The sequence below is a fragment of the Furipterus horrens genome, unplaced genomic scaffold, assembly GCF_987537825.1.
Source record: "Furipterus horrens unplaced genomic scaffold, mFurHor1.1.pri manual_scaffold_3, whole genome shotgun sequence".
Taxonomy (NCBI): Eukaryota; Metazoa; Chordata; class Mammalia; order Chiroptera; family Furipteridae; genus Furipterus; species Furipterus horrens.
The window spans coordinates 164,421,736-164,439,117 of NW_028327173.1; the positions used below are offsets into that span (position 1 = coordinate 164,421,736).

Sequence of the window (17,382 nt, forward strand, 5' to 3'; positions counted from 1 at the left end):
CCTGGTCAATTTAAAAAAAAAAAAAAAATCTTTTATTTAGTTTCCCATGGCTAGAGCCCTGCTTTGAAGATCTGACACCCTTTCTCAAGACCCTCTTTCAACTTTCCCTCCCACGAAGCCTTTCTCCCAGGGCAAGGTGAAGACCTCTCCACAGCTACTATTCATTCCATTGCTCCCAGCCTTGAGGTTCTGCCAGTTGTAGGGCATGTTCCCTTTAGAGACAGGATAAATCAATGCTGGGTTGTGTAGAAAGTTAAAAAAAAAAGCAACTCTTCAATCATAAATTAGATATGTTGAAAAGGAAACTACCATCAATGCAGATCCAACTAAAATGCAACCGGAAGCAGCAGTGTATATGAGAACCTCACTCTGAATTTAAGGACATACTTGGTTTCTTATGCCATTAGTAAATGTAGAATGTCAAGGTCTAAAGCCGGTTTTATGAGACACTTTTCTCTGTCACTATACCAACCCGTCCCCTTTACTTTCTCAACCACACTCACTTGGACCCTAGACTTATTTTTTCCTGATATAATTTCAAAATCCATGAACATGACCTGGTATAAAAAAATGTCACTTTCCAATTCCCTGTCAAAGTGCTGCTCCACAATGTCTCCAGCCCAGCTGTCCCTCCTGAGCTTGAGACTCTTGTTAAAATACATCCCCCACCCCCACCCTGATTCCACAGACCCTGACAGACCCACTTCTCCAATGGCCCATTAAACACTTCCCTGGCACCTCCAACTCCCCTCCCCAAATGGAACCCATGCCTTCTCCCCTCTACTCATTCCACACCAAGACATTCCAGCCAGCATATGCCCTCCAATTCCACCTTCTGGGAATTCCTACCTCGGAGCCCACCTACTTACCCCTTCAAGGCCCAGCCTGCAGTATACTTCCCCAGAATTATCACAATGACCCCCTAACTTGACCCCTTATCCACACTGTCAATTCTGTACCCCAATTGCAACATACTTATACTTAAATATCTTACCAAGAAAAAAAAATCAGGTATCTTTCACTTGCTCAAAAAAGTATCATAGGAAAAAGTCCAAAATGCTTAGCCTGACCTCTGCCTACTTCCTCCCACCTCATCTCCTAATCCTCACCAACATACCCCATGCTTAGGCTAAGCTGCATACCTCATTCATGCTACCTGAATGTGCCATGAACTTTCACCTCATGAAACTTGGCCCAGAATATCCTCTCACTTTTTGCCCTCTAGGCAAATTACTTCCCACGTTTTCTAAAACTAAACAAAGGTACCCACTTCAGTGAACTTTCCCTGACTCCTCATGAAGTGTTTTCTTGCTCTTCTGTATGCTATGTGTTTTGCAAGTATCTCTATTATAGCACTCTTCACGTATTTTGGAACTACAAGTTAATTTGTCTTTCCTGTCTATCAATAGCCTTAATTCAACTTTGTACCTCCACTGAATAACATGGGACCTGGCACACAGTAAATCCTCAATAAATACTTGATGTATCAATAAAAGGAGGTGGCATGTAGCAGCACCTTCAAACATCTGAAACTTTCAATGAATATCAGATTTCCTTGCCTCATCCCATTTTCCCTGCAGCTGGCTGGTCTTTCATGTGTTGATTCTAAACCATACCTCACTAGCATCCCAAGGGCACTCACTGAGCGCTCAAGTAAGAGACAGAGATATGGGGCAGAAGACTCAAGACAATCTACAACACTGGCCTGAAGGAACTGAGACCAATGAGAAGATAAACACAGCTGAAGCAGCAAAATGTGAATTCAACAGGGACTATAACCAATGAGCAATAAAACCAGAGTGTGCTTGCTACCAAGAAAATACTAATGGAAACAACCAATTAATAAAGGGATGTTGTCAATCACCATAATAATTTTCATTGTAACACTGTATTAGACACAATCTGATATCGATATTTTTCACTGAGGTCTGCAATAAAATTTCTCCACTAAATATATTCTTAATCCAGATGCCAGGCATTGATTGACACTGTGTACTCTCCCCTCAAATGTTCATGGAGTTTAAAATCAACAGTGTTGATCTGAGATAAGGGGAGGTGCATAGTTGTTTATAAAACAAATTTATGTTCAATATTTTGGTCATCAGAGCAAGCATTACATATGTGAAAGTTAAATATATTCTAAACTCCATGACGTCACCACTCTTTGGACAAGGTCTTTCTGAGGTTCTGGCTTACCAAGTAGTGGTGTTGCAGAAGCAAAATCCTGGAATGAAAGGAAGTGAGAGATAGAGACTCTCAGTAAAACCCCTCCTGGATGGCGCTGCAGGAGGACATGGGGGGAGTCCTGAATGCCAGTCCTCATGGTTGGGGGGGAGGCGAAGGGATAAAGTCACTGGCACCAACTCAAAGTATAATACATTCTGGGATTTTTTAATTTATAGATCCCACTGGGGGAGCAGCCCTATTTGATGCTGCTTTCTTAGATCCTGTTTCCACTCTTAGGGTTAGCTTATGACCTAAGGCATAAAAATACCCCTCTATCTTTCTATTGTGAAAGAAGTCATTTGGCCAATGTCCTTCCTTAGGAGACAAGTGACAAAATAAAATGACTGTAGTTCCTTGGCCCTTAATGCTTCTTCCGAAATTTACAGAAGATCAATTACTAGAAGGTCTCAGATGTGGTAATGAGGATGAAGAGGTTGAAACAAATACACAAAGCCTTGTTTTTAAACCCTGGCCTTGATTCTATTATTTCCTTGGTCTGCCATAACTGATACATGTCCCCATGTGGACTAGCCAACTTGTTAAAAGGCAACACAAGGCAAGCATTTTTATGACAGTGATATATCTTCTTCTTGATCTGTCTGACTGGCACAACATGCCTGTGTTCCTATGTGTGTGTGTATATATATATATATCTACATGTATTTGTATGTATGTGTGTGCATATATATGTAGACATTTATATTTAAATAGATACAAATTCACTTTTTCATGGAACAAGGGCTTATTTTCACTTACTGACTGTTCAATATTATAGGATTGGGCTTCTCAGCTAAAGTATGTTTCTTAAAGACCAGCCACTCTACATCTGTATGTGCGTGTATCACCCATACTATCACAATACAAATTAGGCAAAATAGATGCTTAATGGTGTAATTCACTTTACAATGGCACTACTATTATAGCATTACTCTATTCTCACTATTATCGCATATTGGAATCAGCTTCCAATATGTTTGAGTGAAGAAATAAAACCCAATCACAGTGCCAATTAGCTCTATAACAGTCATGTAGTATATCAGAACTAAAGCATTTTCACAGCCTCCCATAAAGATAGAATTCAACTCTTGGTTCACTTCTTCTAGCTTGTTCTGCTTCTACCCCTACTATACGTTGACCTATCCTAGGCTAATTACAAGCTAAAATCAATAAAAGCCCCTTAGCAAGTTCTCTACGAAGGATACTATAATCCATGAGCACACCCTTACCTTGTGCTAACGTTATTTTCTTGGGTTTACCCAACACCATTGTGTACCAATAACCATCCTTTCTCACGCTGTTCTCTCATCAGCTCAAATACTGTAACAGCAGAGCAATTTCAAGTAGGTTGTGAGACTCTCAGAGTATTACTTGCAAAGTGCATGTAAATTATTAGGTTACATTACAAGTGAAAGACTCAGCAGAGGGTCACCATAGTGGAGCATTAATTCAGAACAAGTTGAATGGAACTCTTACAGACATGCTTCTCCAACATGATTTTTTGGCAGTGAGGAGAAAGTAAGTAAAAGGGTAGGGAGGGCAAAGAAGGATAGGCTGCTGCAAAATGAGGTGTACAAGAAAGGGGAGCACAGTGGGAAGGAGGGAGCTCCCTAGCCTCAGTGGCTAGAGGGTACAGCCAGCAGCTACCACAGGAATAGTGGGGGCAGGGTGGAAGGGAGCAGCCAGACATGGGCCTGCCTCAGGCTCAGCTCAGGTGTGGGCTGTAAACCCAGGGAAGTCAACAAGTGGTTGATGGGGCTGAATTTAAATAATCCATCCTCACTGGGCAGGATCCGTCCCATGGCAGTTGAGCTGAGAGACTGGGGCAGGGTGCAGCTTAGGAAAAGAACCAGGCAGTAAAAGGAAAGGCTTCGGGACTCCAGTGCCCTGGAACTCCTGCTTATTTCATGGGGCAACCAGTCAGGACCGGGGAAGAATGCTCCAAGCAAAGGGAGCTGAAGACTTGAGGACTCAGAGAGAAGTGGCTAGATGGCCCCACTGCTCCTACATGTGCTCCACCATCACCACGTGCTCCACCATCACCACCATCACCACTATGTGCTCCACCGTCACCACGTGCTCCACCATCACCACCACGTGCTCCACCATCACCACCATCTGCTCCACCATCACCACCATCTGCTTCACCAATATCACTCACTGTGTGCTCCACATCACCACTGTCACTGAAGCCACACCTGATGTGTACCAGGCATCCTACCAGGTGTTGCAATATGTAGAACCCAGCAAGCCTCTCGCCCACCTTGGAAAGCAGCACCATCATCATCCCCAGTTTCCAGTTGATTAAAGAAACAGATTGAGTGGTTGATGACCTTGTCTAAGGTCACACAGCCCATACACAGCACACCTGGGCCTCTGGCCTAGGTCTGTCTCACTCATGGCAGGCTTGTAACAACCATGTACACTGTCTCCCAACACGTCAGGCCTTGGTCTGAATTGCTCAAGAATGCAGCAGGCCTGAACCTGCCATTGAGAAGAGGCTTGGTGGATCCAAGAGAAACAGAAGTGGGACAAATAAGGCGGCTGGGTCCAAACCTAAGGCCCAGTTGGAAGAATAAGCGAGTAGAAGCTGCGCTTGCAGATCTGGGAAGTGTAGAACTGAATCAATGTACTGAGGAAGCAAACAGCTCTGTTGGGCAGTGTGGGAGAGGTTATCTGCACAGTTAGTGAGCACCTATTTTTTGCAAGGCACTGTGCGTAAATAAAAGAACAACCCCTGGTGCCAGTTTCCTGGGGGTGACTGGACTCCTACCCGGGACAGAACACTATAAGAGAGTATAAAGGAACCTGGCAAAGGAAGAGGTTACATGTTGACTGAACAAGCAAGGCCGACACAGCTGACTACTATAAAAGACAAGGGTCATGGTAACTGCAGGAGGGAGAGGGTACGTCCCATCTGGAGCCAAAATGATTGTAGGATTTCAATAAACAAAGAGAAATTGGGACATAATAAGGAAGACCGGGTGGGGGAGGGAAGGAAGGAAAGGTTAAGCCACACAGAAGGAACAGGGCTGAAAAAGGCCAAGCCCAAGGTACACTTAGAAAATAATCAGAAGTGTCTGGTCAAAGGTGACCCAGACAGTTGGGTACTTTAAAAAATGCCACCATTAGAATGTAAATTCCAGGAAGGCAGGGCTCTGACCTCTCCTGTTTGCTGCTTTATCCCCAGAGCCTACCACAGTGCCTGGCACATAGAAGGTGCTCAGCAAATATTTGTTGAATAAAAAAATACCACCCTCTGGCTTTTACGCCGTGACATCAACTCCAAGCAAAGGGAAACCCAGGATTTAGTCTAAGCCAGTCTAGGCAGAAGCATGCCTAAATGTAATAGGATATTAATGAGCATGTCCTGAAAGTGGCAAGTAGTATTTGTATTATTTTCCCTTTCCCACCTCCTACCTGAAATCATAAGAACACCTGAGTGTTCCATCAGTTACCGTGGAAACCACCCTCCCCCCTTCTTCCCGCCACCAGGACATGGCCCACAGAGAGGCTGCTTCTACCTCCTGCCCAGGAGAGGGTTTTTCAAACTGCAGGAACAGCGCAAAAACAGGTCATAAGATCAATGTGGTGGCTCATGACTTGTATTTTGTCTTTAAAATAATAGAAAAAAAAAAAACTGTATCACAGGAAAAGCTTAAATATTTTATGTGAAAAATTTATTTCAATTGTTTGTGTGTGTACTGGCCCACCATGTGTTATGTTTCCTTACTGTAGGTCACAGTATAAACACTTGAAAGACACTGATTGCCCTAAGGGGCAAGAAATTCCAATATGGGGACCCTCTTTGCCCTATTCAAGTTGAATGACCCCTGACTTCCTGGCTGAATGTGACTATCAAAGGTATTGCTCTTTAGGCCAGTATATTTGACGCATCCTGAAGTATCAAAAAATTCTGCGCAACATGCTAAGTTCAGAATCAGTCCCCTCAAGGTATTCCCAGTTTCAAAACACACAAACAATGTTTTATGAAAAAGAAATTTATATTTCTCTAGTTACAAAAGTAATACATGCATAGTGTAGGAAACTTTGAAATACAGAAGGGCATAAAGAAAAAGAAACTAATACATAATCCCACCATCTAAAGACAACCACTTTATAAATTCATCATTTAGGCACATGTTGGTCCCTGCTAATGTGTGTGTGTGTGTGTGTATGTGTGTGTGTGTGTGTGTGTGTGTGTAGAGATACACATACACATATATTGTATGTCTATGTATATAAATATAAATATATATATATTATACACACACACAAACACATATACACACACCATAGTTTTTACAAAGAGTATATCATTCTGTGAACAATGCTATGGAATCTGTGACTTTTCACTAAGCAACAGATCATAAACATTTTCCTCTGTTAAATATTTTTCTAGTACAAGTTGATTTTTACTGGCTATGTAGCATTCCATTTGCAGACATGCTCTTGAATATCTCATAAAAGGCACAACCTTAAACTGTGTGCCTTGAGAAAAGAGAACAGCTGCTAAGATGCATCGCCCCCCACTGCACACCCAAGCTGCATCTAGCTCTCACAAGCATAATTGCTCCAACAAGCATGCTCAGCTCTATATCCTTTACTTTGGTTTCCACTAAGCCACGCCATGAGATGCAGGCACTGTTTTTGCTGGGCTTTAGAATGGCTTTACTGACAGAGCCACAAGCTCCCTGGCTAGCTTTTAATTAATAATAAAAATGATCAGAGGGGTTTAAAAAAAATAACAATTATTGACAATGTTCCACTATTGATGAGCATCCACAATACCCTGCACTTGCTTACATACATATCTCCAGTACCTAATGCTGGATTAACTTGTGTATGTCTTAATATCCTCAGGGGGCTTTCCTGAGAGGCAGGGACTTGATTTTGTACCTTGTTGGAACTTCTGAGCATGCTGGCCCAGCACACAAGTGGAAGGAACTATTTTAGGTAAGAAAGTAGAAGACTAGTGTTCCAGTCACAGCTTTGCTACGTACTAGGAATGGGGCCTCAACACACATTATTAGGTCTCTGAGTATCAGTTTAAACATGAGGCTAGGCCAGATGATTCATAGGCCTCTTCTGGCTCTACCAGACTTCATTCTAATAAAGCATGAGCAGAGGCAGCATCATATATCTGTATCTATTTCTATCTATATCTATTATCTATACATCATAGAGTAAGTACCCCATATCTAATATACACACCCCAAGCTTAAGTTCAGAACACGAACTTTAGAAATTTCAAGAGCCCTTTCAGAGTAGCATCATTTCTCCTACTCATTCTCTGTGGGGCCTCAAGGAAGTTGTAGAACCTCACTAATCTTCAACCTTCATCCTTCACACTGTGGAATGTTACATCTTATGGGTTGACAGAAACTGTCCACTTTCTGCATAAACGTGTTCATCAGAAATGGTTCATGAGTGCCAGAAATGATAAAATACACCTCTGACAATTTCACACCTGTCATCATCAGTCAACTAACGTGATCACTAAAAGGAGAATCATTTTTGATTATCAGAGTATTTCATTTGCCTCTGCTTTCCCAATGCTTCATTACCTGGACAATTGAGAGTCATGGGCAGTTCACCATCCCAGTTGCCTTGTCCTTTCAGACATAACATCCTCATCACACACATGTTTCTAGAAGTACATGCTATATTGCTACTGTAGCCTTCTTAACCATCTGCTGGTTTTAGAATTGTACAGTGAAAACAAAAAGCAATGCAGTCTATTCAAGAGTTTTTAGACTTGCTAAATATATCCTTGTTTCTTCTGGGATTTATATGTTGAAACTCCATTAACTTCTATACAGTGGCTCCTCCCCATGACTGGCACCGATGGTAGGGGATGATAGAAGCCTCTTTGCTTCTGGAAGGGCAGAATCACAGCTGGTTGCCTTTTCTCCGCCTTTGTCCATTTCTTCAGGTTTCTTTAAAACTAAGTGGAATAGTCAATAAACATGCCAGCTGATTTCCTTAAGACACTGGGAAGCAGATCATCATGCCCTTCAGACCTGTTCTGCTTCTGTTTTTCCAAGTATCCCCTTACCTGCCTTTGTCAATTGGCATTTTCGACAAGTTCATCGCAACTTCTCAAAGTGTCAACTTTTCCTCTTTTCATTGCCCTTGTTAAAGATAATTTAAAATTAGAAAGGCACATTCCCAGCCATTTCAGACTCAACACTAATTTCATTTTCTTTTGCAGAGAAGTCTCTTTTCCCTCCAGAGCATCCCTTCCTTCATTCACGGCCCCCACTCCCCAGCCCCAAACAGGCATTCTTAACTTCTGTATGTACCACTCCATTCCCCTACTTCACCATTCTTATCTTTTTCCGTAAATACTTCACCCAGCGACACACACTTTAGCTTGTGGTTCTCCTTCCTTCACTCCACTTCTGAGAGAAATGTCTGTGTCGGGAGATTGTAAAGTCACCTTCAGGAAAGAGGCATACAGTGGCTGTCAATTAATCAGGATAAGACAGAAAAAATTACATCGTGTGCAGCTTTGCTTCTCAGTACATGCATTTATACTTTGGAGATCAAGAGAATTTCTCCCAACACAACCTAAAATTCATATTTATGCCTTTTGTTTGGCTATAACTAATTCTCTGCCTAACATACAGTTACTATTCTGGATTATTTAAAACAGTGATTACCATACCTCATTATAAATTTAAGTGTTGGTCCCTCATTTTCCCCCATTCTGTTTCACCTCTATTCTTTGCAACCTGCATGTTTATCCTTGGTGGCATTCTTTGCTTATAAAATAAGTCAAGTGATTTCAAATTCTGTAATTTTTATTTCCACATCTAGTTTGACATATAGATTTTAAGCCGGTTTATTTTGCCCCATTAAGCATAGACTCGAATGCTAACATTCTTGTCACGTATATAATTCCATCAAGTTTCAGAGTGTCATTTATACACAATTTTATTTCTTCCTACTTCTTTCACATACACCTACCACTTACGTACAGCAACTTCACTACATTCATATTTCATAAACTTCATCAGTATTCAGCCAAATCCTCCCCCGAAGTAAGCTAGGTATTTTTAACAGTGTGTTGTTGCCTCTTTCACAGGCTTGAGGATCCCAGACTAAGTGGTACCCCTCCTTCTACCCCAAAAAGTTTCATCTATTGTGGCCTGTTCATGGACCTAAGAACTTCCTAATTCAAAAAACTTTCAGACAGTTCATACTCAAAACGCAAATGCCCAATCACACTGCTAGAGATGATTCGGGGCTGGGAGACGATAAATCCTCTATACCATCATTGTTCCTCCTCATTTGTAGCCTCTGACTGAGCTTGGGGCAAAACAGTATGGGGGCAGCAATTACCTGGGCCAGGCTGGAGTCCCGCAGCCCTTTCAAGGATGCGGGACACCTGAACTCTCAGCTGTGAGGGGATACTGCAAAGGGCTCCCAGCTGGTCACCAGGGCCTCAGTTCTGTGGATGAGATAATCACCAGGAAACCATAGCACCACACATTGTCAATGTGCCACAGCACGTAATGTGTTAAGACAATTTGCAATGGCATATCAGTTAAGGCCATAAACATCTGTGAGAGGGAAAAAAATAATGTTCTTCTATCAGCACATGGGAATTGTTACCTGTACTTCCTTTTACATTAGCAGGAGCAAAAAGCGAACCTGCTGCCTAAACCATGAGCTCTGGCCCATGCATTCCTCATCACGCCCCATTCCCTTCTTCTCAGGATTTCTTTAGACAATCTCATTGATCTTTCACTACAAACGAAATAAATAAATAAATAATTGGGATGTCACAAAAGAACACCAAGACTCCCACGCTGAACTCCCAACACTAAGACATCAAAGATATCAAAAGATAACCGCAGATGATCATTAAGTTGAGTGGGACGGCCCTGGAAAAGGAAGTCAGCCTCCGCAGTGTGGTCCCTAGGATGCTCTCCTACTGGTGCAGGGAACAAAGGCCTAAGCTTGGGAAAAGGGTTGGGGGGCGGGGGGCGGGGGGGCAGGGGAAGGAATGCAAATCTAAGTGTTCTTTATTGATGTTCTTGAAAGTTTTCCTTCTAACCCTTGAGTTTCCTAACTTTCCAATTTATGAACCCTTTACCAAAGAGACCTCTTGAACATATCTAAGCAAAAGGCAAAATTAGCTAGCATTCCAATCTACCATTACACAGGGGAGTAGCCACAAAATGCTAGGATACTATAGTGCGTAACTTATTTGTGAATACGATAGCCTTCCTGAATATTAGAGAGTGTTGTACATTCCCTGCAACTCTACAGAAATAATTACTGCTCTGGACGCGGGTTGAAATTTTCCCATAAACACTTCAATTAACCAGAACCAAATAATTGAAGTGAATTTCCATTTTGCTACTTGCAACTTAAGAGAACGAGGGAGGGAGGCAAATAACAAAATGGACTGCTATCAAGGATTTAAAAACAAAAACAAAAACACTTTCTGAGATGAGATCAGGACAGATCCAGTCCAATTTCTGACACTCTCTCCATTTACAGTGCTATAATGTATGAGCAGATTTCATCCTCAGAACAGTGACCCTGTGGCATCATAAGATCCTTAACCTCAAAGAAAGAATCAGTTACATCCTCAAATTTCTTTTAGGGTAGAAAAAGGGATCAGCGCATTTTAAAAATATATTCAATAAGAAAAAGATTTTTTAAATTCTGGTTAATCTATTTGCCAAAGGCAAAAAAACATTCATCAGTAATACCTTGGTACCCCTACAGAAAAATATTGGCTTATACTGCATATTAATCAACACTTGAATGCTGATTATGTAAAGTTTTTCTGAAGCATTAATTCAAAATTATTCAATTTTATTTTTCTTTACAGCTTAATAAGATGGGTGAAAAATTTGACAGCTCATTTCCAAACCAACACTTCCCATCATGTGTGATTAAAAAATAAAATGGAAACAAAACATTTTTTAAAAATGATAGATGTGAGAGATTGAGAGAGAGGCAGAGCCTGTTCCTAAATTCTCAGCAGGGAAGACAGTCTTCATCTTCAGAAAGCCATTCCACATTCCAGGTGAGTGGCCTAGAATCTGAAGGTCTTTGAAAGCACACTCTTCTTGTTCTGGAAGAAATTATCGCTAATGTGGGATGAATGGCTTAGGACTCTCCTTGAGGCAGTGGTTGATGTCCACCTCACATTGGCTCATGGAAGGCAGAGAGAGGAGAGCTGCATTTTCTATAAAAAAAATTTTGGCACGTGGGACAGTCACATTATGACTCTTTCCCTAGACACCTGAAATGTAGTTACGTATTTCACTTCTGTGGATGCTGAACTACATATTGAAGCTAAGAAGCACAATTCATCAAGCAGACTTGGAAGAGAAAGGGAGAGAGAGAGAACACTCAGGAAAAGCAGCATGGGCTGTAGAGAACACACACGCAGACAGAGTTTGCAGTGACATCCAGCTCAGCCTGTCCTTCCAGCATCACTCCACAGCTTCCTCAAGGCAAAAATGGAAGAACTGTCTCCCCCAAATGAGAGGAAAAGATGCATTTTAACTCAGAAGTGACAGAGTGTGGCTCAAGGAGAACCCATGGGCTTGTGTCAATGCATTCCAAAGGTCAGCTCTGGTGGACAGGGGTCAGTTTGCTTCCCAGAGGGATTCAGTTGTCACCAAAAACCCTCAAAACACTTTTCATCTGGAGGCATAACTATGGCAATGAACGTTCTCATACCTCCCTGCATCCCACTTAGGAGTCTAGTATGGAACCAGCAGCTCTGCTGCCTGGAAAACACAAGTTTAAGGACCTCATGGTTAGCAGGCTTCTACACACGCTCCGTATTTCAGTATCAGAAATAGAGACTTTTTTTCTTCTAAAGCCAAGGGCTTCTTATAATGCCAGCAGGCTTTGGGAAATTCCAGCAGGTCACCAACATAAAAAGGTTCTGCTATAAATGATTTTAGCTGCTGAAGATTTGACTTCTGGATTAATAATTCAATTCTTTTTAAAAAATAAGAGGGAAGCAACAGAAAAGGTTATCATAAATATCATCAAATGCATTTTTCTAAAATTATTCTATTACATTTTTAGAGGGTATAATTATAAATGTTTTTATGAGCAATTTACTGGAAAATTAAAGTCCCTTAGTTTAAAAACTAATTATTCCATCCCTCTGGCAAAGGGTTTTATCCCAGCCAGCATCTCTTTTAAGCTATGGGGCATCATTTGTTCACTGCGGAGAGCTGTGCCCACAAAACAAAAGTTGATCTGAGAATCAGTCTCTAGAAAGGGTACGAAAGTGCCAGAAACTGAATCAGCTAAGAATGAAGAGGGGAGGCGAAACACTTTCAAAGTCAAAGACGTGTGTGGTTCTAGAATTCCTCAGAGCTACAAATAAACTACAGGCCTTGTTAACTGATTTTAAATCAATTTAAACTGAGCTTCCAGGGAGTTCGATCTCAACCCAACTGAGCCTTTCAGTGTTAATCCCATCTTTTGGTTTCGATTTTCCCCTTAGGTTGGCCTGCCCTCAAAGCACTCAACCTTCAGCACTGGTGCTCCAAACCAACTGTGTGGCACACAGCCCTGTGAGGGTAACTTCAGTGAAGTGAAATGTGTAAGCTTCTGGCATGCATATAATAATGAGATTCTGGAAAAGGGTTCTTAACAACAGTTATGTCACAATGCTCCTGGCTCCCTGAAGTCCCGGAAAGCCTTGTTAAATTAAAGATTCGCTGTGGGCCTTTTCTGCTTTGTTCTTACTTCCCATGTTGCCTCCTGCCTTTCTTTTCTTCCCTTTCATTGTGTTGTAGAGATGGGACTGAATGACGCCAGCCACCGTTAATACCACCTAGAAAATGGGACAGTTTTCATTAAAACTACTACCATTCCCTGCCCTGTTTTTAGGAGAGAGAGAGAGAGGCTGTCTTTCAGATTATAAAGTCACACATCAGATTTTGGAAGCTCAGGCCCAAACTATACACAGCCAATTCACACGTGGATTCCCAGGAGCTTGGAATTTAGCAACAGCTTTAAGTCTACCTAGGTAATGTCTTGTGAGGTCACTTCAATGTCATGAGAATCCAGACCACAATCTCTGTGGCCTTAAAACACTGGTTGGCTGGCTGAAGGCTCATCCTGCAACTTCTCAGGAAAGCATCTCCCACTTCATCCAAAGCCAAGAACGCCACTCAACCTTCCTTGAGGTTGAAAATGCTAATTATAAGGTGATAATGTTTGCTTTTCCTTTGAGTTGTGTGTCTTTATGTGTTAAGTATTAAAAGAGTGTAATCACCTAGTGTGTAGGTTAATTTCTTTCCGATATTGTAATTTATGCAACATTAATACAGGATGCCAGCTCCAATTTTCTTGCTGCTTACACTGGGAGCCGACTTGCATATTCTGCCAACTCCATTACATCATCTGAAAACCCAAACATTTCCCACTTTCAAATCACTCTCATCTACCAGGCATACTTAGACATTCTCTTTTTCTCCCTAGCTCACACACAAAGATTGGTACCCATGAGGAGCAGATGCTACATCTGAGGTTAAAGCCTGCAAATGCACGTAATTTCTGGAAGCTGTTACTACTGCTGTGTTAGCTAAAGGATGCCTCCATCTCTGACCTTCCTTTTTCCATTCAGACTGTTATATAACCTAGTGCCTGCGTGCAGGATGTGAGTTGAATGTTTGGGCCTTACCTTCTCTCCCTCTCCCCATGAAATCTCCTGAGGGACAGACAAGGGATTGGTTCAAAGAAGAGGGGGTAACCCTCTAGGGGACAAGGGGATATGGGTCAGCAGGTCAGCTGTTCAAGATGCACACCTCCTCATGTTGTCCCTCTCCCCTTTTTTACTGAGCCTAGGGGGCTGGTGGTACTGAATGCCCGTTATATAATTCGCGAGAACAGCAAGTTACGGATTTGCTAGTCGGTTCTGCAGCCTGCCACCCTGATCTCTTGCAGGAACACCTTCTGGCAAGAATGACACCTGAAGATGCTAATAACAAACTGGGGGGTGGGGTGGGGATGGGGGTGGGCTAGGTTAAGACAGAGGGGAAAGGCAGCTCAAAGCAGAAATTATCGTGGCTCCCTAAATAATATATCCCCCTTCCAAAAAAAAAAAAAAAAAAATTTCCTCAGAAACACATGAAGGGGATTTTCTCCAGTGTTTCTGATTAACCCTGTTACATAACCCGCTCGCATTCCAAATCCACCGTCTCAGGGTCTAAATATACTCTTTGCAGCCAAAAGCTCTCCACACACAAACTCACTGAGCAAGCGTCAAGTCCGGGCCCCCAGGTCTCCAGCCCTGATCCCTCTCCCTTCGCTCCCAGTTCTCGCTGCCCCCCACCCCTCCCGCTCAAGCCGCAGTTCGGTGCGTTCACTCTTCTGAAATCGCCTTTAATTAAATGTTTTTTGCGTGTGTCATTCTGATGGCTTTTAACTGTACTCAAATTCCGTGAATGGGAACGCGCCGGGACAGGGGGTGTGGCTAAGGGGGGGGGATACTGTAAAACAGCCAGCACATGATCAGCCATATTCCTACCTCCAACTATAATATCGAGAGGAAGGGAGCGGCTCCCGGGGTCCCCACTAGCCTCTCACCAGCCCTCCCCAACTGCCGCCAGAAGCCGAGTGGCGAAAGGAGAGGGCACGCTGGGCCAGGGCTCGGGCCAGGGCTGGAGAGCCTCTCTGTCCCCAGCCCTAGGCTGCTCCCGCGAGCCCGCTTCCTCTGGAGTGACAGGCGTGATTTATACATTATTTACAACAGTAATTAAAGCAATAGCTTCCTCCCGTTCTTTGCAAACTCCAGGAGCATTCAAATAAATAATTATCCCAAACCCAAGAAAAACCCCACATCATGTTTCGACACTTTAAGAAATAGGGAGTGAGTGAGCTCTCCCGAATACTCCACTTTAGGAAAAAGGAAGGAGAGGACAGTGGAGTCCCCCTCACACCCAAAGACTCCAAATTAAGTGTAAAATCGCCCGGGGCGGTGGGAAACATCGCTGGCACTATGCAACCACCATTCAGCTTGCACTGACCATTCCCAGGTTCTCGCCGAAACGCTTGGCACCTCACCGAGGGAAAGGATTCCCAGGGCAGAAATAAGTTTCGGTGCCTTTCAAGCTTTCTTTTAGTGCTTGTTTGCTTTTGCGGACGCTCACTCCGAATGCGCGTGGAGCGCCCCACAGGACCGCCGCCCCCCCCCCCGCGCTGGCGCGCACACGCCTCCCCGCCGGCCCCGGCGCGGGGCTTCGAACCTCCCGTCTGTAAACTTGCGAATCGCCCCTCGCCAAGCCCTCCAGACAACTTGGCGAGCACCTCGCGCGCCCGCAGTCCACTCCCTCCAGCCCTTCTTCCAAATCCCAAGACCACCGCCGTGCTCCAGAGAAGGTGCTCACGTCGCCCCTAGATCCAGTGGCACCCTCTCTCCACCCCCCGGGACTTCCCCGGTCGCTCACTCCTCCCGCCCCCCTTAGCTCTGTGGGGGATCTAAAACAGTCCGTCCCGGGCCGCTGGGGCCCAAACTGTCAAGAGAAGAAAAGGTAAAAGGGGAGGAAGGTGGCCATAAACAGATTTTTTATTCCTTCTTAAAAGGACACTGCCGCTTTAAAAGTTTCTTTCCCGGGCCCCCACTCTCCCGCTCTCCGTATTTTGGGGGAGCGCATTTAATTTCGGCAACGCGGCTTTCCTCCTCTGTTTGCAGAAAAATCAAAGCCAGGGGGTGAGCCCGCCGGCTGTCAAGCCTCCTGCCGCCTCCCCCGCCCCCCTCTCCTCCCGCAAATCGAGAACGTGCTGCAAAAGTTTGCAACATTTCTGGGGGGCCGTGGGGGGAGGGGGGAGGGGTGCTCCGGGCTCGGGGTGTCGCTGCAGGCTCGCCGCGGCCCCGGACCCCGCGCCCCGAGCGCCAGCTCCCGGCCGCCCCCCGCTCCGCACCCCGGCTCCCGCCGCCCCCTCCTCAGCCCCTCTCGCAGCCTCCTACCTCTGCTGGTGCTGGAATAGCTCTGTCTGCGCACCGGGGCGGGCGGCTCGCTCTTGCGGGCGGATTCCTGGTTCAGCGGGGTCTCCCTGGAGCCGGCGGCCGCGTCCGCGCCGCTGCTGCCCGGCTCGCTGGCGGCGGGGTCGGGGGCTGCTGGAGCTGACTCCATGTTTTTTCCCAATGTAGAGATCGCTGGAGATGGCGAGCTCCGAGACTCCCTCTATCTTCTGTTTTCAGAGCAACTCTATGGTACCAAAAAAAAAAAAAAAAAAAAAAAAAAAAAAGGGCGAAGGAGACCGGGGAGAGCAGGAGGGAGAGAGCAGGCGGCGGCGGCGGCGGGCGAGGAAGAGCGCGAGGGAGCGCGCGGAGTGTGTCTGGGTGGACGTGTGTGTGCGCCCGAGAGGGGATAGGAGGCGGGTCTGGCCACAGGCAGCGCTAGCGAGAGCTTCTCCAGCCGGCCCCCACACCCACATTCCCCACCCTCCAGACCCCAGACCGAGAGCCACGGACTGGCTGCCAATTTTGGGAGCTGGGGAAAAGAGGGGAGGAGGAGGGAGAACCTCTCGTGCCCCAATCTGCCCCTCTCCCCAGTCCAGGGACAGAAATTAAGACCGGGGAGATTATTCTGTGCCTACTTCTGAGACTCTGTTGGGAACAGAGCTCGTTCCCATCCGCATCAGCCTGGTAAGAGGCAGATCCGATTATCCACGTTGGGGAAGCGCGGGTAGCTTTCTGCAGCCCAGCCCAGTGCAGGGCCGAGGAGAAACTTAAAAGGAATTAGACCTGGACTTGACCCTCCAAGGAATGCGAAGGATGGGAGGACCGGACACTTTAACTTTGGGATGAGACGTCCAGTGGCTTTCCAGTCTTGGTTTGATACATCTATGTCTAAAGCAGATTTTAGGAGTTTAGAATCTCCGTGGACGGCCAGCTTCCGATGTGATTGAAAGAGGTTGCTTTGAGCTCTTTTGCTATTTGCTGTGCGAAGGATCCAGAAACACCTGGCAGGGCAATTTCTACTGAAGAAAACTTTGGCCTGTTTAGTTGAGAACTATCTAACTGATGCATCTTGTTTATGCGTGGCTGCTAATTGTCAATTTCCACTGTAACTTTTGCTATTAAGTGACAGCCTCATCCATAAACTATATACTGGAGAAGCATTAATAACATCTGGATAATAAAATTCAGATAATTAA

At 44.6% G+C, this 17,382-nt stretch overlaps 1 protein-coding gene across 1 annotated transcript; it reads right to left on the bottom strand.

Annotated features, from left to right (window-relative positions):
- Positions 1-6,509: 6,509 nt before the first annotated feature.
- Positions 6,510-16,403, bottom strand: LOC150016585 (nuclear receptor ROR-alpha-like). The gene is made up of 3 exons (XM_090270690.1): positions 16,190-16,403; positions 8,594-8,665; positions 6,510-8,357 (listed from the first exon to the last, which is right to left on the bottom strand). Exons 1-2 carry the CDS (start codon positions 16,353-16,355, stop codon positions 8,595-8,597), a joined length of 237 nt encoding a protein of 78 aa, XP_090126816.1. The 5' UTR covers positions 16,356-16,403; the 3' UTR covers positions 6,510-8,357; position 8,594.
- Between the last annotated feature and the right edge of the window lie 979 nt (positions 16,404-17,382).

What these genes read in the sequence shown, in the direction of transcription:
- LOC150016585 (XM_090270690.1), bottom strand. Translation starts at nt 16,355, where the DNA reads ATGGAGTCAGCTCCAGCAGCCCCCGACCCCGCCGCCAGCGAGCCGGGC. An exon ending in CTATTCCAGCACCAGCAGAG is followed by an intron (nt 8,666 to 16,189) that starts GTAGGAGGCTGC and finishes TCTTTCCTGAAG; the next exon opens with GTGACTTTACAATCTCCCGA.